The sequence below is a fragment of the Parambassis ranga genome, chromosome 16, assembly GCF_900634625.1.
Source record: "Parambassis ranga chromosome 16, fParRan2.1, whole genome shotgun sequence".
NCBI classification, from domain to species: Eukaryota; Metazoa; Chordata; class Actinopteri; family Ambassidae; genus Parambassis; species Parambassis ranga.
In genome coordinates this window covers 21,027,100-21,051,457 of record NC_041036.1, presented here as the reverse complement: position 1 = coordinate 21,051,457, position 24,358 = coordinate 21,027,100, and the positions used below count along the sequence as shown (strand labels likewise).

The 24,358-nt window shown below is 40.4% G+C and overlaps 1 protein-coding gene across 1 annotated transcript in view; it reads right to left on the bottom strand.

Annotated features, from left to right (window-relative positions):
• Window positions 1-24,358, bottom strand: part of thsd7ab (thrombospondin, type I, domain containing 7Ab) — a 127,761-nt gene that overhangs the window by 71,532 nt on the left and 31,871 nt on the right. The window contains exons 2-4 of the mRNA XM_028425480.1: window positions 8,833-9,667; window positions 3,629-3,877; window positions 2,529-2,713 (exon numbers count right to left, since the gene is read on the bottom strand). Of these exons, the coding sequence (XP_028281281.1) occupies window positions 2,529-2,713; window positions 3,629-3,877; window positions 8,833-9,667 (1,269 nt within the window). The remainder of the gene's footprint in view (window positions 1-2,528; window positions 2,714-3,628; window positions 3,878-8,832; window positions 9,668-24,358) is intronic.

The window sequence follows — 24,358 nt, the reverse complement described above, 5'->3', positions numbered from 1 at the left end:
AGTCTCTTGAAGCAATAAAAAAAGAAATGCCACTTCACATTTGTATGTGCTTATATCTTTATGACTGCACAAAGACTTCAGTTCTCTCTGCTTTTAGCCATGATTGTACACAGAGGTGCAGTCCAAGAAATGGCCTGCAGTTCAATAAACCAACAATAAGAGGTTAAAGGGCACCTTTCACCAATGATGAACTACATATTATTACCTTCATCTTTTGTTTAGCTTCTTACCTATAAAGGCTTTTGAAAAATGTATCAACAGACATAAAAGTACTGAACAAAACTAACTATGATTGGATATTACAGACTTAGGCAAAGCTCTCTTTTAAAAGGATTGCAGACTCTCTTCCTTCTCTCTCCTACTTGCGTGAGAGGAGCATCTCCCTACATTCGACACAAATTACAAGAGGGCATCTCACCTCTTCTCCACTTTGTCACTCTCACTCTTGTGATCACCGTGTTTGGCCTCCATAAGCTTAGTCTCAACTAATGTCTTTAACACCCTCTTTAAGGGGGCAGCTTTGACTCTAAGCTGGCTTGACAAGTGTCAGAAACAGAGGTTTCTGCACTTGTGACCGCTGACAAGCCACAGCAGGAGCAGGAAACACAAGCAGACAAATCTCTCTTCTAAACCTGATGTGGTTTAGAGGAAGGAGCAGTGGCGGACGGGTGGAAGGCGGGTTAAATGTTCTGATGACAAACTGACAATGTAGCCACAGTGGGATATTAGAAGACAGAAGAAAAATACTACAGCGACTATTCATGCAAATGAAATGTCATTGTATATTTGGACATGAATTGAGTCAACATGTAGGCTCATGTTCCAAGCGTTTGATAAGCAATTATCTGCTACTAATCCACCCGAGGCCGGCAGTCCCTATACATTGTGTGGGGGAGTGGAGGATGTGAGAGTGCCACATACTAAGGCTTGATCACATAAATGTGAGTTACACTTGAGAATTGAACAGATTTATTTGCAGGATGTTTGATGTATGCAGCAGTGGTGTACAGTGTACTACTGTAGCATAAACAAGATGGTAAACAGCCTCTAAGATCAATGCAGTTTAAACATGTGACTAAATGTGATTTCTTTCACATATTGTTTATATGATAATTACACAGGAGGAGCAGCAAAGACGTTTGAGTCAACAGTTTGATGTTGTAACAGTGTAACCATTTCAGATCATTGATTACACGAGGAAAGCATGTTTAGTGAGTTCTTGAACTGGTTAATTTCATAATTTAAGGCATGATATCTCCTCACTGTGAACATAAACACTACATGAATTGTTTTGGGGTAATTTAAATTTAATAAATAAATTGACCCATAACCCAGGAATGTGGTTTTGTGATTTTATTAGAAGATGGATGGCATTTATGGACCACTGCCTGGGTAATTCATGATGCTCAATGGGTTAAATATAGGAAGGGACTGTTGAAAAATACATCAACACTCTTGTAAAACCCTTTCAAGGAACAGTGCATCTACGCAAGACTATATTGTGTACATGCCATTGTTTTTGCCGACTTTATGATTATATATTGCAAAGAAAACAGACAAGCTCTGAAGGACCTGAAATGAGGTAAAGATGCATTATTACTAAAACTCCTGAGCAACAAACTGAGCTGCTCCTATGAATGAGCATACAGATTCATTGTGAGATGAAGATTTCATTCATTTCAATTTTATTTATACTGCAGAGACCCAGAGCCTGGACTCCCTTAAGAGCAACAGTGGCAAGGAAAAACTTTTAACCCTTTTAACAGGAAGATGAGTGTTGTGTAGGAAGAATGCATGTGCAAGGGATGATTAATAAGTTTGTGTCTTACGAAGATTTTTCATCCCCTCCTATATCTACACACCAGGTGAGATCCCTTCCTAGTAGAAGTCAGCATGAAGGCAGACAATAGCTTTTCATCAGCCTGTTTTTATGTGCATTTTAAGTATTGCATCAAAAAAGTAAAATGGAAAAAACTAAATTTAGTTGAAAAAAAGTTGACTGCCTAGTTATCTGTTTCCAGTTTATAACCTCCATTCTTCTATGTTTAATTACAGTCATCTCATGGTATGTTGCTACTATAATTTATTCAAACCAACTACTTGACATAAAAACATACCCAATTTGCACTTTATGTTTTTTGCATTTTTAAAAGATTTGCCTCACATTTAGACACTGGAAACCATGGTATTGCTAAATTAACTACCCCTTGAACATGAACAGTAAAGACTTGTCATGAAAGTTCTCTGAGTTAGGATAGAAAAGGTCCATGTGTACAGGACACACCAGGACTAAAAGTGTACCTGATGTTAAAGAAGATGTTGCACAGAGGGATGAGGCAGGTATTACTCTAACAGCAGTGCCCTCTAACCTGAATACCTGGAACACATTGGGATCATTGGGATCATGGGGTCAGGGATCGCTGCACCATTAAAAGCTGTTTCCTGGTTAGCTGTGAGTGAATGAGTTAAAGCGGTAGCAGACACTGAATTATGCACAAGAATTGATTACATGCAGATAAACATGTTACCTTTGTCTTTCTCTCTGAGGTCGTTGAGGTATTTCAGAAGCTCTGCATTGGCCTGAACACAGTAAACTTCTCGGGTCTGCAGGCCTCCTCCACAGAGCCCTGTCAGGTTGCTACGTCGACGGTCTTGTTGGCTTAGCAACAAATCAACCCGACAGTCACTCCACTCGGTGGTTCTCCAGGTGAAACTGCAAGGCAAGAAGAACAAAGAGAGACGTGTGTGGGTGTAATGTGGCAATTTACAATGCTCCACACGAAGACGTGCTGCAATCAGATTAGCTTAGAAATGCTTATTGTACTATAAAATGTGCTTGGCAGAGGTGTGGAGCACCTGATTAATACAAACAGAGGAATATCTGAGTTCATCAGAGGAGTATGTAGTTTCTGTTCATTATATTTGAATCACAATCAAGAGGACATCCTTTCCATCCTCATTTAGTAAGTTTGTCATAAAAGGAGGATTTCTGCAAAAATACATGAATATAATGATGGACGACATGGAACCAGGGATGGAAAATCAAACCCTCTGCAGGATGAGATTAGGAATAAGTATCCCACCAAGCAGAAATAGATGTGGAAAGAAGATATGTGTTGAACCTGATCCATCCGTGGGCCTGCTTTTTAAATCTTTCTGTGAGTTCCTGGATTCAAGGATCCTTACAGTCTGCTTCCATTTGTCTTTACTTTGTGTCTGGCACCACCCCAAGCACTTATACTAATCTATCTCCATATGCTGTCTTACACACACAGGCACACACACACCCTGCTATTGCCCACCCAGGAGAGCAAATTAGCTCAGTGATATTGTGCTATAAAGGAAGTCAATAGGAAGCCTGCACAGCCTTTAGAGGTTAAAAAACTAAACACTGACTTTTCTATTTGTCCCTGAAATGCAGAATAGACTCCCTGCAGTGTTTCACAGCAAAGCTGTAACCCAGGAGGAGGGTATCTTTGCAGCTTAACATGCAATTGTGTCCCTGTGAAACATGAGCACCTGACGAGTGCTAAGCTGTGAAACCAACATCTGCATTTCCTGTTAGATTCTAGCTCCCTCCTGCTTTCTCACTTGCTATTTGCTCTCCTCCCACTCCAGAGAAACTCACGTAGCGCAGGGCGGCACACCGTCACCCTGAGGTTCGCAGGCCTCCACCTCCTCCAGTGATGGACAATCCGCCCCCTCACCCACTGGGAACTGGACAACCTGTCTGCTCCTGGTGCGAATGCCTCTGGGAGACTCCAAGTCCAAGCAGGTTTTGGAGCAGAGGCTCCAATCTGCCCACTCAGTAACCTGGCATTCCTTTGGAAGGACGCAGGACTGCATGGTCAGCGGCAGGTCCCTCGGTGTGCACAGGCTGGGAAAGAGAAGAGGGAAATAGTGTGTGATGTACAATTAGAGAAACAATAATGTTTATAGTGAGTACTGAAGGTGTTGACAGATTATTTTAAATCCAGAGAATCTATTTTCAGTGTTCATGCTGGGCTAAGCTAATCATCTGCTGACAATAAACCCATATTCATATGTGACATTTATATCACACAAAACAGAGAAAAACAACATTGCACTAGCTGTATCAAGGAAATTAAAATGTAAGTGATGAATATCAAAATCTCCATCCACCCATTGCATTGTTTCACTACAACACTTCCACGCCTGAAACATGTTTAAAAGAGGATTAAACATGGAAATGCCAAACAATGTGATTCCTCTAATGGCCCCTTGAAACTAGCTTCAAAAGCGCCTTTCTCCACATAGGCCTCCATATAAAAATGCCAATAATGAATGGCATGAATGATGAATTTGAGTTGATATACACTATTGTAACTGTGACCACAGCAGGGCACCCACATAGACACTTGAAAGATCTGGGAATATCAACCTCTTTACGTTCTCCTTGTGAAATGTCCTGTAAAAGGCTCTCTGGCAGAAATGCATAATTAAAAGTTTAACAGCTTTGGGTGATGGGGCTGGTGTCATCACAGGCTGCTATCTATATGTCTAGGTGTCACTCTGCCAAACCCCACTCACACACCACCTTGTCAGGCATTGTCAAGATGGCAGCCACTGCAGGCTCATAAATCCTACAGTGACATCACTTAACATTCATCATTCATCTTTATATACAGTCATAGGTGCTTCATTAAGTCTGTTACCGCTGTCTGTGTTCCGCACTGTTTATGGTTGACAAAGTGACACACGACCTCTGTCCTGGACTGTTGTCACACTGCTGTCATTAGTTTACCCGCTGCATAATCACTTTCACATAATGATTTAAAAAAGCAGTGGCTTGGCTTTGTAACATTAAGTGTTAAGACAACCAAAACAACTCATGATCAGTCGCTCACACATCTTTTTTCATCATCTAAATATCACTCAGATGTAATGAATAACCCGTCCTCTTTGGGTCCCTTCCGAATCATTAGAAATTTGTTCTAACTAAAGACGACTGCTTTCTGCTACTCAGTCTGGATGTCTTCCCCCTTGAGGCGATGCAGCTGACGAGCTATTAGTGCTAATTACAGCTCTGCTTCATTTAGAAACCTCTCATTTAGACGTTGCCACCACACTTCACCTCCAGCAACTCAGACTTATGGGATAAATGTGGAAATGTATGAGCTTAGAATGAGCAGTGTATGTGTGTGATTTTTTTTTAACTCTTGTGTCTTGTGCAGATTAAAACAAAGCCTTTGAAGTGATGCTGAAGAGAAAAATCTTCGGCCATTTTTATTCCAAACGCACTCGGCGTGCTGGCTCATTTTGCTCTGGAGGAAAACAATATGGAATTTAAACAGTGATTGTAGCACACTGAGGGTGATAGCTCGATTTCCTGTCTCAGTTGGATTTTTTTAAAGCCCCTAATGCAGCCACTGACCCATTTTCTCTGCCATTGGATCCTTTGAGTCCTCGTTTGTTGTGTGTGCATGCCCAAGCATTTTTTTTTTTTTTGAGAAGATTTCAAAGTTGCAAAAAAGAAGTCATTATTTCTTCATCTCAGTCATTCAGACAGAATGAGGACAATCATTCTCTATTTAAATAAGTAAGATGATGTCAGAAAATGCTCATTTTTAAGCCTGTAGGTTTTATTTGCCACAATGAAGTCTGAGGGTTTTCCACACAGGATACAGGCAGTCGCCATATTTCTACACTTGTACACTCATTACTTGAAATGCCTTCATCAAAACAGTGCAACTCTAAAAACATAATCCTATGTGGGTCAAATCATTAAAGAAGCCTTTTTATGACTTTGGAACCTTAGAAGTGGCAAAAAAGAGGAGAAGAAGACCAAAAAAAGATGTACAACCCTCCACATGACATGATATGTGATATTCCCCCATAGTGAAATGTCAAGATGCAAGCCTGATTAATGGAACAGAAGCTGGAGTTATGAGGGACAAGTTGAGGACTATGGAGAAAGAGGCAGCCCAATGACAGATGTTCATCAAACAAAATTGGAAATGAGGGGGACCAAGATGTTCGGAGAGCGTCTGGCTAGGAAACGCACGGCTTTCTGCTTCACTGGGAAGTTTGTTCCACTTTTACGAAAGTGGCAAAAACAAGTATGAATATTTTAGAACAAGAAATAAACAAGTCAAGGATTAATATTTATGCTCCTGAGGGCATGTGAGTTGTTTTCACGGTTCCTTTGAAATATCTGATCTCAGTCACTGCTGAGAGCACACCGCAAACAAAGCATTAATGAATAGATTTGGTACATAATTGATCAAATCTTTGAATACTAGTGGCATGTGATGGATGAATGCGATATGCGATGCGATATGAATAGAGGCTTGCTCTACTGACACTGTTATTGATTCTTTCCAGGAGATCAGAGCCCCCTATGAAAGCCCCAAATACAAGTTTTTAGAGAACAGCAACAATACTTAAAAAGTTCCTGTCAGTCGAGTAACAGAAAGCTTATGATAGATGATCCACAGCTCCAGCAGCTCTTTAGAGGAAATTACCCCAGTCATGTCATAAAGTCATCTGAGGTTTTGATCTGACAAGATTCGCTTTTTCATATTCATCCACCTCTAAATGGTGTGAATCTACGGATTCATGCCTAGTTTTTAAAAGTTAATATAAAGTGTCTATTTCTGTTGATCCTTTGTTTGGAGGGGATTATTTGTCATTTAGAGAAACAGTTATCTCAGGACGTAAGGGCAAATTTTCACTTTTATGTTGTAATGTTATGTTGTGTTATGTTGTGTTGTTCATTAGATGCATATAATAACTAGAATGTAAAGATTTACCTGATGTCACGAATGATCGACAAATATATCCTTCATTTTAACACAGTTCCTTGCCTGTTGGTGCTGGCTTTATTGTTTTAGGGGAACATTATTATTAAACTGTAGGAACTAAAAGAATACAGTTTTTTAAATAAATGGTCTAAAGCTTCTGTCTTACAGCAGTTAACTTATCCAAACTCAAAGGATTATTAGCTAGTTGAATAAATAATGGTATTATGAAAAATTGTAGGAAACCAATACCAGATTGTAGGTAGCTTGCTAACTTGATAAATGATAATCTTAGATATTATGTACTATGTTCTAACACTTTGGTAACATGCTGAGTCTCAGCTGCACAATGAAAACATGATGATGCAAGACAACAATTAGCAACTGTAAAAATGATGATTACTCAAAGAATCCCCTACAAAGAAGTCCCTATGTAGTGAGTAGGGAGTAGTGGATGAGCGGGTGATTCTAAAATAGCAACCAGAGAATGTAAAACATGAAGCTTACTTGGAAGTGTTAAAAATTGCTTTTCACCCCTCAGCCTCTGGGGCCTGGCAAGTGTGTCAATCCCAATAGATTACCATGTTAAAATAACCAACCTTAGAGCAGAAATAAATATGTTTACAGCCTGGAACAGAAAATATTTGAAAAGATCTGTAAGTTTTTTAACTGTACTGGGGTCAATTCTAACTCTCATTTAAATCTTATTTGGGCGTAAAATTCTGCATAACTGGGCATGACCGCTGTAAGTGACAAGCACAAGCTTCCTGCTTACGAGCTCCAATTATGTTCCACCTCTTTGTCTGTATTGGAAGTTTAGGTGGACTGTGACGCTGCCGACATGTTGACAGTCAGAGCCTCCCAACGACTCTTCATACACCTATGGCTGACATCAAAAACATTCCAATCTATAGTTATTGTCTGTCTCTATAGTTACAAAAACTACTAATGGCCATTAAGAAAGTTTTATTATTCATTCAGCACAATATATCTTTTAGAACCATATGTATTCACATTCCCCAGTGTTACTTCTTCCTGTTGTTTTAATCAGACAATTTCACAATCACATCAGCTGCAATTATAACTGACAGCAGAAAAACAAGACTGCTTCCACTATGGCTAACATAATTCTACCTGCAAGGAGGATGATTACAGATGTTTCCTGCAGAGATGGAAGTCAATCTGTCTAAAACCTAAGTAAATATCAGGTTAATAAAAATTCAATGAGAGACACATAGACTGTTAAACAGTCAGAGAAAGTAGTTTTATTGGGGAGATACTGTGAATGGGATTATACTGTGTATAAAAAAAAGTTTTTTTTTGTTTTTTTTTCATTGGTAAGGCTTTGCTGTCAGTGAGTGTGTGAATGAGAGCCATTTGATCCTTCTTATTTTCAGTCAGGCTTGCAGCAATAATACTGCCTAAGCAAAAGGTTAGATCCCATGTGGGTTTACCACTATGCAGTAAATGGAAGCACTCATATAGTTACAGCAAGTTATTTGGATAATGGTTCCCACATAAGGGGTAATTCAGTGACCTGTTCAAGTAATGATTTGTTGGATGTGGCTCCAATTTTTTACTTTATGATACTGTTTGAAATTACTGACTTGTTTTATCTGTCATTCGCAAGGCAATGTCTTTAACGACACCTTTATGTAAGCTGCCACATTTATTTTCAGCAGTGCCTTAACAAAAGAAAAAGAAAGAAAAAAAACTGTATTTACTGAGGCATTTTGAGTGTTGATTCAATTTAACACACACTAAAGACTGCAACATGTGATTGTGGCCACATCTAATGTAAAGTCACAATTTCTTTTTTCATTGCACCTTCCATCCTTTGGAAGCTTACATCAAATGCACCACATGGGTAGCTGTGCCTCATTGCTCTGTCAGCATGGCAGCGATAAACATCCTCCCCTACATGTCACCTCCTGATAGGGAGAAGAAAAACTTCGGGAGGAAAAAGTTGGCATCACTAGCTGCTACAGTAGAAACCCACGACTTTATATAGACATAAAGATCAGACTGTATTAGACCAAAAATGCATTAGCATAAAAATGTTGCCACTTACTTGCGTCCCATAGCACTTCCATTCCTGTGTATGCAGGTCACATCCCGAGTCTGGTAGCCCACCTGTATGTCCCAAAAGGGACTCTCTTGTCGGTTAAGGCGATTTCTGGTCCGTTTCTTTTGAATAAGTTCCCTTGTCTCTGGATCTTTGACCCCTACTCGATCCCTGAGTCCCTGCCCTTTGCCCTTCCTGCGTTTGACTTGCCTTGTTGTCCGAGTCTGAGGGAGGGCACAAAGGCTCCAAGGTCCGACCCTGAGACTGTACATGCCTTCTGGACCTTTACATGGCCCCGGTTTACAAGACTGGAATTCTGTCAGATTGGGACAGACAGCACCTCCAAAAATCGGAGGCACCAGGACACTGCGCACTCTGTTCCTGAGGCCTGTTCCGCACGTTTTGGAGCAGGACGTCCATGGCGAATACTCGGAAACCACACAATCCTGAGGGCAAGGGATCAAACATGCTTGCTCCAGACGAGGTTTGGGCTCGAAGTACTCACAGATGGCATCCTCTGCTGGAGACCCATCTGACTTGAGTATGCAACCCACCTCCCGCGTCTGAATGCCCTCTTCGCCCCCACTGCATGTGGACAGCCGTGGGGCCCCAAAGGTCCTTGCAGACACTGGCACACACTCATTCCAGGCACCCAGTTTCCAGTCATAAAGGTCCTTATGCCAGTCACACACACGGAAACAGTTTCTCTGGTTGGAGGGACGCTGGCCCTGGTCACAGTTGGTGTGAAGGGTTGTCCAGCCGTCCACGTGGGCGCACCAGACTGCTCGGCTTTGGCTGCCACCCGGGCCACAATCGCTGCCCATGCATCTTCCCCATGGACCTGGGAAACACACAGACAGACTCAAATTACAATAAGGACACACTGAGACAACAAAACCCATACCCCTCAGATGTAAGTCCAAAAAAGACACTTAGAGGAAATGGAAATACTAAATTAAAACAAGTAAAACAATTATGCAGGATGAAAGTGCAAAAATAAATTCTGCAAACATCAATAATGACAAACTGCAGTTCAGTCCGTTAGGTTCCTTAGTTTAGCCTGTTGCAAACTGAGAAAAGGCACGCACTGTAATCTAAACACTAAAATCACACTCTAATGCGGTCCTTGATGCAAATGTGTTGAAAAGCTGTTGGCAACCCAGAGCAGCTGGTGAATATGTCATACTCAATGGAAAAAAAAGAAACAATCTGTCACCTTGTGCTGTCAGACACCACAATTCCTAGTGCATGGTAAAAACTAGGTGAGTGCTATACTAGACGGGAAGGGAGGGATGATTTGGCAACACAAATTCAATGTGCAACAGTGGAGATTATAGGTGATCAAAGGGAAGTGTCTGAAAGCCAATTTACAGGGGGGTGTGAGTTATCGGAGACATTTATCAGACTCTATTGGCAACCAACAGAAAGTACCACAAACATCAATAAAACTTATTTCTCTGTACACAAGTCTCTACACAGCCTTCACTTCTCCCTGTACACTAAATGCCTTAGATATTCAACAAACTGTCCAAGGATTGCATTAGCAAAGAGCCTGCCATACATTTGTTTTAAAAAAGAAAATGTACTATGCATATTTGTCTCTTGGATACCAGGCTTTCTAACCTTAAAAGATAACAACATCTCTTCTTGTCAACAAATCTACTTGTCAAACAATGTTTTAATCAAACTAACACACAATGTCTGTTTCTATTCCTCTGTGACATGAAGCTCCACAAGTGAGCCACACAGTAGCTCACTACAATAAACAGAATACAGAATGTGTCGGTTAATCTGCTGGTAAAAATAGTCCCTATTACATGTAAGCCAGAAATGCAGAGGTCATCTTTACTGCCTCCATAGGAGGTACAACAGGTAAAGCAGCAGCTAATCAAATGTCTGCTAAATGTCTTGATTAAGCGAACATCACCAAGTGTAATCACCTCCATGGATTTGAACAGTCCACATGATGATTCAACAGCTTCTAGCAGCAAAATATTAAAGTTATGTCTCCCTGTGTGACTGTATCAGTCTGTCACATCATTTTGGAGGAATTTATCTCTACAACAGCAAGAGGGAAAGACACCAGCAATGATCTCAGAGAAGAGATTGCAGTGGTACATCAACGAGCAAGAAAAAAACAACATAAACTCTATCTTAAGATCTACACGTCACAGTCTAAAGACCTCACTGAGCATGCTTGATTTTAATGTGCTTCACAGTACAAGGACCAAATAAGAGTGGCTTTTTCCGAGCATGGTGGTGGAGGGATGAGGATTTGTTCTTGTTTTACAGCTACATGATCTGGACCCCTTGCAGTCATTGAGTAGACCATGAACTTCTCTGTATACCAGAGTGTTCTACAGACAAATGCGAGTCCATCGGTCTGACAGTTAAAGCTGTGATGATTCAAAGCACAGCAGCTATGATGATATCCAACCTGAACCTGGGTGAAATGCGTGGTGGGACTGAGTGAATGTCTACAAATTTGAACAATGAACTGAAACAATGTTGTAAAGATGAGTTCCTCACCATTTTTGTTGAATGACATTGTGTAAAGTCATGTGCTGTAGTTTTTCTGAAATTGTATTTACCTTGCTTTAAGACCTGGTAAAGACCAGCTGATTTTTTGTATTATGTCCTGATATGTAAAACCATAGAACTCAAAGTAGGTGTACTTTTTACTTAGGGCTCTATCTCTGTTTCATATTCTTTTTAGGAAATTAAAAAACCCATTTCTACTATTGTGACCCATTTTTAAATGATTACATATTGATTCAGACACAGGAAGTTTTGGTCTGAACAAACAACAAAACAGGTCAATTGCTAATGACTTCCAACACAACATATCATGGAACTAGGCATCAGGCTGAGGTGGTGGGACGGATAGTGGCATTACACTAAATGTACTGTGACTGGGGTTCATTTGTTTTCCTTCTAAAGACCATTGTTTCCGCTTTGTTTTAGTCACTAGTTAGATTCAGAAATATTTAAGAGTTGGCCTTAAAATGAACCATTTTACAATCTTTAATACTCCTAATCAGGGGCGGCGATTTATATTTCTGCTTGTGGGTGCTCACCGTGCTTGCATGCATAAACTCTCTTTAACAAACACACACAGTCTACACACTGTTGGTGTCCAGTCGATGGATATTTTTGGTATTTTTATTACAAATTTGTGCATTTAACCAATATGCTAGTTTTATCAGCAAAATGTCGTCATTAGCAAATCAATGACAAGTGTAAGCTGGCACACGTGGGTGGTCGGCAATCTAAAGAATCAATGCCTATGCTCCCAACTCTCTATGTGTATTTAAATAAAGAAGCAAGTATTAATTTAGTGTTTCTTCATTTAGAAGAACCTGCTGACCATGAAAATTCTCTTAGCTCAGTCAGCCCAACTCATCTGGTGCTGAAGTAGGTTGAAAAACACTAATTAGCACAGGGTGGTTGCACTCTGACAGTGTTAACCGAAGGCTATTGATACTACAAGGGAGAGGAAATCAAAGTAATTGGGAAGCTTCACATTTCAACTCACATTAACCTCATAGCTAATTGATTACATTAGCATGTGGCTTGGGGCTGACTGGACCCTTTAAGTAGGGAGCGGCCAGTAAGAGTGATGGCAGTTTTTGTTGACCCACGTTCATGCTGAGGTAAAAATCCTGCTAGGCAGACAATCAGGAGAACATTTCCAGCAGCGACCGCCTCTGATGAGGCTGCTCAGAGCCACATCTCTGATCTCAGCTGCTGATGCGTCTGACAGGATGTCGACATGATGCTGCCTTCACAGGAGCCTGAAAGCATACTCTAAATGGCTGGTTTCTCCTCTGTGTATCAACACACCAGTTCAAACTCTGATCATTGTTATCTTTTTCCCCCCCTGCTAGGCATCTGCAGCTCCACATCTCATCATGCTGCTGTATATTCACTCATTTGGTGCTAAGAGAAGTTTTGCTTATTTTCAAGCAGATATGTATCATTAAAACCCCTGTTCATTTACAGTAACAGTCTGGAGCAACTGCTCAGACTCAAATTGCACCTCCATATCTTTCACATGCTGATTGTAGATGTCATAGTTTGATGGCAGACTTTAAGGGCTACTTATGAGAGCAGAAGACAGTGGGTATAAGTGGGAAGAGGATGTCTCAGCCAAGTGTCAAGATCTTGATGACAAAACATTTTACAGAAAAGCCTTGGGCCACACCTGGTCAGGGGAGCGCTGGATACATACTTTATGAGCTCATAAAAACACCCCAGCAGGCTGAATCACACATAGAACAGGGTGTTTGTTGAATACAGTAATGTTATACAGTGTGCACTGCCTCGGTTTGTTTGCAGAGTTTAATGTCAGTTTAATGCCTCTAAATGGCTGATCAGCCTGGTGTATTGTGCATGTCAAAATTTTACAACCCTATTGGCACAATGCAGTGCCATTGCACTTCCATTTGTCCATTATTTTTGGATCCAATTTTGTCCTCTACTACAGGGTCATAGGGTTGGATCCGATCCCAGCTGTCAACAGGAGAGAGGTGGGAGACACTCACAACTACAGCCAATTTAGAGTCCCCAGTTTACCTAAAATCCACATTTTTTGGTATATGGGAGGAAACAGGAGTATCTAAAACCAAATCCCATGCAGGCACAGGAAAACTTTACACAGACAGGCCCGAACCAGATTAGAACCAGGAACCTTCCTGCTGAGAAGCAGTGCCATGGCCCACTGTTTTTTTCCAGCTTCAAAAAGGGCTTTCTTCACTATAGTTCTAAAAGAACAAAGACGGATGGTGAAATACATTTAGTATTCTATAGATGAATTCTCTGATGTCTCTGATGTCTTTAAAACTTGTGAGATGTTTATTTTTAATCCAATAACAGAAAAAAATCTAACTTCGAAGCTATGCCTCTGCAAAACGAACTGATCAAAACAGAGAAATATTATTTCCAGGGCTGATATTGAGTTTTCAGGCAGGGAACGTACATGCTCATCCAAAACCTTAAAAATGAAGCAGAATTTGACAGGTAGCACAATTTCCCCAGTGCCAGAATAAAACACTTCTCACCCAAATCTAATTCATCCTAGACAGAAGTTATCTTCTCCTGAGAGAATTCCATTCTAGCTGTGGAATTAAACAGGTTCTCAATGAATAAAGGTCAGAATGTTTGTTCATCCAAAAGCTCGAAGCAGTCTCCTTATTCTGTCTCTCACACAGAAAAACTGATATGCATATCAGAGGCATTTTGTGTTTTGAGCTCTAACAACTATTTACACACAAACCTGACAATGTAAATCAATGCAGGCCCCAGTAGCCTACAGCTTACTCTTTAATATTGCATGTGGCCTGACTGCACCATTTAACATTCTGAAAGCGAACTGTGTTTCACCTCCATTTGTAACATGCATCCACAGAATTATCTGTTTCTGTCTACTGTTAGCTACGATACACTGGCAAATACGGACACTCTTCAAAGGCCAGTCTCTGGTGAGGACAGCAACAAGTGACTGCAGATTTTGTGCATGCATAAAAGTATCTTTTATTTGCAAATACACCACATGTCCTCACAAAAAACTCCACATTTCGTTGATAAAATATACCCCAAATACATGGGTTATGCTATGAAATATAGAAAACATAATGGAAGTATAGTGGCTAATGTAATATCCCCATATTACCTGATGTCATTTGTTTGTCAGACCAAGACAACCAAAAAAAAGGTTGGAAGACGTGCTTGCAGCAGTGGACCTTCATGCAGAGGTCCAGAATCCCCCTGACACTACAAGCTGTTTTATTTTCACTCATATGAAAGCATGCAGAATGCACTTTATTCTCAGACGTGTTTGCATATATGGAGCTTATACCTGTGCAATATAAATGTTTTTTAATCATAAAAGATATCAGTTCTGTGTCAGTTGATCAATATAACTGAACATATAATAATATAATAATAATTTACCACCAGACTTCATATAAAACAGGCAGCAAACTTTTTAACCCAATCAAAAGGAGCAGCCAAATAAATACAGTATAGTATATAGATTAAGGGCAAACAGTACTTTTCTGAGTCTGGCTCCAGCTCTTTGACACCATATATATTTGAATTTAAATGTAACAATCGCTGTCACTACTCATTATTTTCTCCTTTCCTTGTAGAGATAATGGCTGGGTGCAATTAATCCAATCACGGCACATTGTTCTCAGCCTTTTGCAATGCTCCATTCATATTGTGACGTCTAAATTGGCGTGAGTGAGTTATTGTTAGAATTATGTGACATTTGAACTCTCTAGATATTTTACTGAGTATCTGCTGCACTAAACATTAACAGTAAATCATTAGAGTTTTACAGTTGTTAAATGCTTTTTTTTTTTTTTTTTTGCTGACCCAAACGCCTCTTGTTGGCTTCAGAGGGCAAATTAAAAATTCATGCATGTCTGGACCTCTGTCAAAGAGCTCCTGTTTGTGCTGTATTAGCTGTCACCACAGTGATGTAAGACATGAGCAGCACTGTGGAGACATTAGGGTGGGTGGAGGTCAGCTCTGCACCACTCTTCGCCTCTTCGCCTGGCAGTGCGTGACTCTTGGCTGTGGTGGCATCTTCCTCCTTCATATTCCTAATTCCTCTACACAATCTCCTCTGCTAATATAAGACGCTCAGAAAGTCCTGCATTAAGCTATAAAAGCATGTGAAAATGTGATTTGTCACATGAGCAGCAGCAGCTCTAGAGTTGAGAAACTGCACGCTCAGTTTTAAAAGACTTAGCGTACTGAGTCTGCAGGACAAACACAACCTGTTACTTTGCCTGCTGCCAGTTATGACAGGGCTTTTGTGCTCTCCACACAAAGTGTTTACCTGTGTGCAACCAAAGCCTGCTCAGCTATTCACATTCCAAACACAAATCAGACAGACAGCCAAATCTTGTCCCTTGCTGATAGATTTTTAGCATATTTATATGAGGAAGTTAAGTTAGGTCACTTAATTGCTGACAAACTCTCCATGAGAACATTAATAGCTGCAGATTCAAAATGTTATTACAAATCTTGGCCTCTTGCCATAAAAATCAATAGGCAAACTGTAATTTGCTTTCCTCTCTTAACGAGAACTGCAGTAATCATTCCTTCTAATAGAAACGCTGAAGCAAACTGCTCAGTCACTTTCACATCCACAAGTTTAGGAAACTATGAGGTGCTAATGAAGATGAAAAAACTCAAAAGTCACTTCCAAACAGGAAGTTCTGCAGGCACTTTCATCACCACTTCTGTAATAATAAAATTAGCTGTTCTTTGTTTTTACTCGGGGCCCGAGAAGCCCTGAACAGGTCACCCGGGAGTCCCCGGGCCGCTTACTGTGGATCTCTGCTTTGAACACTGTTATTTGGAGTGTAATATCCTCGCTGTCTGGGTGAGAGTCTGATCTCTGACTGGGCCTCAAGTGTCCATTTAATGAACAGCTTCTTTGTCCCTGCAGGGTCAGCTTCTCTAATGAATGGGTCACTGTGTTGCTCTCTCTCTCTCTCTCTTTCTCTCTCTCTCTGCTTGTTGTTTGTTTATTATTTCTCAAATCCATGGCGTCTGACTCTCAAAGGCCGGACCTTTTCACTCTTACTGGATCAGGGTTCATCTCAGGATCATCCCCGTTGTCTGGCTGGCACTTTTATTGCAATGTTACAGCCAGTGGATGTGTCCTGACTTCAAATCTGTCAGCATCGCTGTATAAGAATATGAGAAAGGTCGAATGAAATATGAGCTGCTTTGCTTCAATCAGTGAAATTAATTCTGCACGGTCAGTGCAGTGTAAAGAATACTCATCCACACACAGAAGAACCTTAGCCAAGGTGACAAAACTCCATGGGTAAAAGTAAGTAATGTGTACATGATGTCTAGTCCTTGTGGGTTGACTTATGTTTAGTAAATCAAAGTTAAAAACAATGACTGTGTTAAATGTAGGGTAGGAGATTTCACTCTGATGCACTTTTTGTTAAATTAGTGTAACTTCTCTTTACAATCCGATAGCAACCGATTAGTTCGGCAGTTTCGCTTTAAAACAATGAATATGAATCATCTGTGGAAGCTATAAAACACTACAAACATCAGCCAATCCTACGAGGCGCCCCTGCGCATATAGTTGGCTGGTTGTCACTCTTTTCCTGCTCTGCGCGCACCAGAGAGGTAGTGGAAAGGTAGTGGAAATTGGGCATATATCATAGAGTTTTAACTATTTGCACTTTACAGGCTGTCCATAAAAGCATGCAGATCATCTTATATTTGACATATGTGTTGATCTGGGTTCAGTAGTTGCCCTGAGGAAATTAGTTGTTTAATTTTACAGAAACTTGGTGCAAATCTTTCCACAAAAGTACAGTATATCACCTACAGTGGAGTGTCAGATAATTAGTAATGATGAGGTGAGGTCTTTTGAGATGTTTTACTGGTTGTGTGTAAAAATGTCACTAAAAAGATGTGCGTATGTAACTGTTCATGGTTTGAAAGCTCTGCATTCCCTGTAGAAGTATTGGTGTAGTGTTACTGCTTAGACACATTTACTCATATCAGTACAATGCCATAATTGCATGTTTGCATAGCCTCTGGGAGAACTTAGTATTAGCACATTGAACTTGCCATGTTGAGTCACATTAAGCTCAGCAGTACATTTGTTTGCCAAGAGCCACAACAAATCTGCTGTCTGCATGAGGCAAGGGCCAACTGTGCATTGTTATTGTGTTTAGAAGAACACAGCCGGCTATAAATACTGAAAGCATTCACAACATGCCATTCCTTGTTGTGAGAAGGCACAGTCAAAGAGTCAGTATTTAGCAGCAGATGGACATCAGGCCTTTTGGTCTAAACGGTGAGCATCAGCTCTGTTAGCGTGGAGAGGAGCAAAAGTTAAAGGAGTAAAGAGGACCAGAGGCTGATACTCAACATCTGAAGCAATACTTTGAGCAGCTTAGCATTCATGGATGATTGTTAACCCTGGCCTGCCTTCAGTGTGATTGCTGCTCTGGGCTGCGCAGCACTAAGCCACATTGACTCACACTCGATCTAAATTTCATTAGCTGTAATACCTCCATTGTGCTCCAACGGCTTCAAGGAGACTCTTTGATGACTCTTTATTCATCACGTCCAGCACACAACTTCGAGGCATTTCAAGTCACACAGCGTTAAATAGTCTTCTCCATCTTCTCTGCATATTGTCCATTACAACCCATATTACACGCTGATAGAAAATTTTAATAACGATGGATTCTCTGTGCATATAAAACGAACCATCAGATTCATCATCTATTCTTCTCATATGACACAATTTAAAGGATCACTTTGCCGGTTTGGTATATAAAGGGAACAAATGTAGTTAAATATTCTCTGGGTAGCATCAAAATCTGTTACAGTGTATAGTTACATAGCCAACCGGTTTACAGCTGCAGCAACCTCGATACAGAAACGTTAAAAACTGCAGTCCCTTGAATAAATCTACTTAAGTTGAAACAAGTCCATCTCCACAGGTCTACATGTTTCAATTCAATGTTGCAATACTTTGATACAAACTGCTCTCAGATAATAACAGAAGCAGAATCCTTCTGCTGCCATAACATTTCTGTTTTTGTTGCATGCAGTTCACTCCAACCCTGAGGGAGTCCATGTTTGACTTAGAGAATCCCGGAAATGTTTACTCCTCATTTGAACAGAGGTGTCCTGGAGACTGGAGAGGGCAGATGGGCACTGAGTGAGTAACTTGGTAACATTGTTGTGATGAATAGCTACAGGCTGTCAAACTAGTTTTCTCAAAATGTTACTTTTATGACTTCTTGTAACCCAGATAGCTCTTTAGATAGCTCAGAAGTTTTTTTTTTTTTTTTTTTGTGAAACAGTGAAGTAACAACATTTGACTATATTCTGTACGTACGGCAGCCAATCTCACTATATGTGCTTCATGGTACAAACAGCAACCTCCAGGGCTGCAACATGAAGCTCATGTGGAAGTGTTACAAACTGCAGTTTACCCCACAGCCTCTAACCCAGGGGTGGGCAAATATTATAAAATGGACATCACTGGCACAGTATCTACCATTATCTGCTTGTTACATTTTCATCATTGTAAGAGTCATTTGCTGTCATTTACTGGTTACTCCTCTGTCCTCTTCTCTCTCTACCCTGTGTGTGTCCATGTCATTGAGTGTGTGATGGTTGTATGTTGAAACGTCAGCACAGAGGATGTGAAGATATTTCTACTGAGGAAAACCATAAGAGTCAAAACTTCTTATAGTTGGGCAACTGCAGAAACTCTTATGCAGTCTTAAAACGTTTACATTTGTGTGGGTAAGCCACATAATCATATTCCTGAACACCTGGAATTCAGCTCAAGCAAACACACACAACCAAAGAAGCCAAATGTGAGGAGAAGAAGAACTGGAAGGAAGGCTATGCTGTTGTTCTGTTGTTTACAGATATGTTGTGTTTTGCTGTCAGCTCATAAACACCCCCAGAGGATGGAGGAGTGACAAGATAAATTAGAGAGAACACGCTCCAATCCTAACAACACCCACATGCTGCTTGGTGACGATATCGCTCTTGGCAACAATAAAGAAATTCTCGAAATTCTGTGAGTCAACGTGGTCACAACCAGGCGCTGAGCCCGAGTGAAACACCTGCAGCTCCGTAAGACTGTACCTCCGTTTGTCACCACAACAAAGTGTTTGACTTCTTGCTTCAAGATTTAAACTGTCAGAGCGACACAGGCAGCTTCACGCGGCTCTAAAGCTGCCATGCGTGGCTTTGTCAGGAAAAAAAATGTCAGGAATGACAAAGCTAAATAAACCCCATATTATCCCATTGTACACTTTCATATTGCTCATCAGCTCAATAAATGACACATGCAAGGCTGATAAATCATGCATGAGCATAAAGACCATCAGTGAATGTATGTGCTCCGTGAAAATAACAGGATTCAAAGCACACACATACTTCCTGAGCCAAACTGCAGCATGTACTGAAGGTTCATTAACGGGTGACTTTGCTGATTTTGTTGCAGCTTTGCATCATAGAATGCTAGCAGCCTATACTAATGCTAGCAGCCTATACTAGAGCTCCATGTTCATTCATAAGCAAAAACTCCTCCAGGTAATAACTGAGAATGAGCTGTGAGATAAATGTTATGGAAACAAAGCACTAACACAGCTGTAAAAAAAAAAAACTGAAAATATAGCACATCTCAGTGCTGGCTGTATGCTCTCTGCTCATTACCAAAGCATCAGTCTGACCTGTAGTGCCGCCTGCGCTCCTCTCTGCAGTGACTATTTCCTCTCACATCTCCTCCTGATTGTGACTGATTGAGCTGTCACTCGTTACTTTTCCCACCTGATAGAAACGAAAAACCTTTTTTTTTTCTCTGAGCTGAGCTGTTTTGTTTAATTACTGCGAAGCAGTTGTACAGGGAGACGGATCAGTAAATCAATCGTTATCACCCGCTGAGCTTAATAAGACAGATTGTGACATATCTTGTCTTTTTTGTTGTTTAGTTACTGCATGGCAGTCTGGAAGCTGTGTTAATTTGAGTAAAACTATATTTATCTTCCAAAATTAACAACACTTTTTTTGACAACCAAGTGATGTTTCCTGAAACATTGTTTAGCTTTTCCTGCCAAGTTATAAAATTGTCTCAATCAAATACTTAATTTAATAAATACGTGAAGCACAAAAAGCAGGGGAATAAGATTGACATCAATATGTTGTACAAACATCAGTATTCTTTTGTATTGACCACGGTCAACGAATGAGCCTGTCACCATGAACTGGCAACCAATCAAGGAACATACAACATCACTGCAAATTTAACCTTCAGGGTATATAACAGCATTTGTGTGACATTGTGTCCTAATTAGCACACGGTGCCATGACTTATGGCTAAAAAAAACCAAAAAACCAAAAAAAAAACATATTTTCTGAGGATACAGTGACCTTTGAGTGCTAAATCAGTTCAGTTAAATGGACAACTGACTGAATTGTAAACGTTTACCAGTCACTGATTGTGTGTTGAATTGTGAGTAACATTCTGTTTTTCTGAAGAACAGAATAATGCAGGGACCAGATTGCACTTAAAAAAAACCATGGTACATTTCAAGGTGTCTCACTGCCCTTTTTTACTACCACTAACACTGGTGATCTTTGTTGGATGGATGGATCAGTGTTTTGGTGTTGAATTATGTATAGGCTATTATTTGCTAAGGAGGTCAATGTGTAGCATTTTGGTCTTTTAACACTGCTGGGGTTACATGAGCTGATGGTACACTACCCGACTGCAGGTGGAAGAAAACATTTGGAAGAACATGCAAATCCTTTTTTCTGCTTTTATGCTGATGACATGCTATTATATATTATTATTATTGTTATATAACTAAGAATGAGTGATGAATGACAGGAACCAAACAAGTCAGTAGAAGAAACCCCATGGGCTCTTGCTGACACCATGACCGGAATAATATTCTGTCTTGTAATGTAAATGTAAATGTATATATGACCTTAGTGAAAAGAAAAAGATGCATGGATTCCACTGCCTGGGAATCAGATTGAATATCTCAGCAAAGGGGGCTCTGACTGTGGGTGGTATGGGTGGTATGAAAAAGGCCATGTGGTGTAGGGTCTCAGAAGAGGTGTTTTGAGACTGTGAAGGACTGAGTCTCCCTGAACTAAACTCCACTAATCCAAATACAGGCAAAGAGGTGGATCAAGAATTGAGTGAGCAGAGCAGGAAGCAGGAAGCTTTCAATGTGTGTTGCGGTAAACTTGGACAGTTTTACATTTGACTCTAGTAGAGTTGACTCACTTTTTGAGCCAGCCCCCGCAGGCAGTGGGTGGAACTGCAGCTGCATATGGGCTTCGTTTCCCAGCCTGGAGGACTGCAAACCGAGCTAGGATTACAGTACCAACAGATAATGTGGAGGCTAATGGGGATGCAAAAAAAGTATATATATATATTCAGTGATGGGAGTATCTCCTGCTGTGCTGCTGTACTCAATATGCAAAGAAAATGAAAACTAACATCTTTAACAGCAGCACAGCAGATGCCTGTCACACTCTATAGTAGCCAGTCTTGCTAATGAGGGTGTCGTTTGTCTTCTTAAAAGCCTGGTATTGCACAAGGAAGCACTAATGATATTATGATGGGGCCGGCCTAGCAATAATTTTCTTGTTCTCTTTATTGTAAATATCTGTATGCTGAATTGACAATTGCTATTATTGTAATTAATAAGTTTAAATATGCACAGGAGTCAGAGCTGTCTGTGTGTGTTTATTTTTTATTGTCCTGAAGCAAAGATTAAATCCCAAGAAAAGTATAAAAAAACATTGACATGAAATAATAAAGTCCCCAGTATATACTTAAAGACAGTGGCAGGGATACTGTATATACACCCTGCATTTTAAGTAGAAGAGAAGACAAAACAAATAACAGCGGCCACAGCTGTCACTGTCAAGGTAAAAATAATTTGAGTGTGCACTGCAGCACACAGTTTTACCTCTATTTACTCAGAAAAATGCTCTTCTTTTGCAGTGAGGTCATACAAACATTATATACACATTTATACCCATGAGTTGCCCAGTACATCCGAAATCCCATAACCACTGGCCACTAAGCAGCTTCGCATGTCTGGTTTTGTTTATGCATTGACCCAAACACGAGCTGACAGCCCCACGGATGTCTTCCCTAAAGGGATGTGATAGTTTGGCAAAGGGTATCGGGGTAGGAAGATGAGGGTGAATAAAGTTTCAGTGCCACACACTGAGTGTCAGAGGCTCAGTGAATGTGGCCCATGGATGAAAGCTTCTGGACTGTGAGACGTTGCACTGGCAAGGTTTACAAGAGCAGCAGTGACACACACTGTTCAAGGCGTTTTACTGAGAGTGAGAAAACCAGAGGAAGAATGAGAAGTACACACAGCAGGGATGCTTGTTTCCCCGGTGGATGTTATTTTTCTAGGCAGGGTGTGGTGTTTCATCTCCATCTCAACCTTACAAACATACAATATGTATGCGATTGGTTGCAGCTATTCCAGGACAGACACAGCAACAAAGGCATGATGACATGTTGTAACACCGAACCAAAACTAGGTGTCAGCCAGACACTCTCTGTCTGACATTCATTTTTTTTTTTTTTGCACTTTATGATATCTTGTCCACCCCTGGTGCACAAAAGGGGTGGACACAATATCATGAACACCTGTGCCTTGTAATGGAACCCAAAGCAATATCACTGGAAAATAAATCATCTCTGTGAAGGTTGTGATGCACAATTTCTGCTCTACTCAGTGTGTGTGAAGTAGGCCTGGACTGGATTACATTGTAAAGTATTGAGTGTAAATGATGTTGTGTATATGTGGCGATCACACAAACAAAATAGTTTCAGTAACTTCAGTAAACTGGCTGTATGCTCCCAGTTTGAGGTTGTAACTTGCAACACGTCATCACCAACAAACACAAAAAGAGTCCATTTTCACCTACATCAAAAACAACACACAGTCACATTTCCTGGCAATACATATAAAGTATAAAGGCTGCCACCATACAGGTGGATCCCAATGTCTTTAAAGATAACAACTTTGTTCACCCATTCAACTGCTGCTGTGGTTTGTTTACATGCTTCATGACCTGCCATTGCTTTTCATTTACAGCAAAATACTACTTTTATCTTCATGTAAAGCTTGAGAATAAACTATCAGGCACAACACACATTTCACAACACACACATTCTACAAGGCAGAATTCTCATAACTGTATATAGCTCCTCTCCATCACAGCTTATTGGAATGGTCTTACAAAACCATGTTTTCTACATTTAATTCATTTTACAGTAAGAAAAAGATGGAGCTGATGGATCAATACAAGCAACAACTTATGGGTAGGTATTGTGCTGCCATGTTTATGGTTTTGTTTTTATTCACTTGAGTCACTGAGGCTGTCGCTCAGTACAGTCTGCTCCTGGTATCCCTGGTATTAAATCCGAAATAGCAGTGCTTTTGTGACCTCAGTGTTTTTAATTAAAAAAATGTCTATGTCTACTTTAGACTCTCTCTACTTCAGGAAAATCTTTACTCTTTATTCAAAATATGGTTAATGGAATTTAGCTTTATTATTGAACAATTGACACATGCAATTGAGATCAGGTACATATGTAAGGGCTATTTGATCAAGAAGGTGAGTGACAGAGTGATGCGTCAGATGACCTGGCCTCCACAATCACCTGACCTAAACCAAACAGAGATGGACTGGGATGAGCTGGAGCACAAAGTGAAGGCAAAACAGCCAACAAGTGCTCAACAATTCTGGGGCATTCTGACAACCTCATGGAGCTGACTGAAAGAATGCCAAGAGTGGGCAAAGCTGTCATCAAAGCTTAAAGATGACTATGTTGAAGCAAACATGAAACATTCTGGTTTTGATTCTGGAAAAGGTGTGTCCAATCTTTTGACTTGTTGTATGTGGCTGTATATCATACCAATCGCCTCTCTAAAGGGTTTTGAGGGATGCAAAGCATGCAGGAAAACTA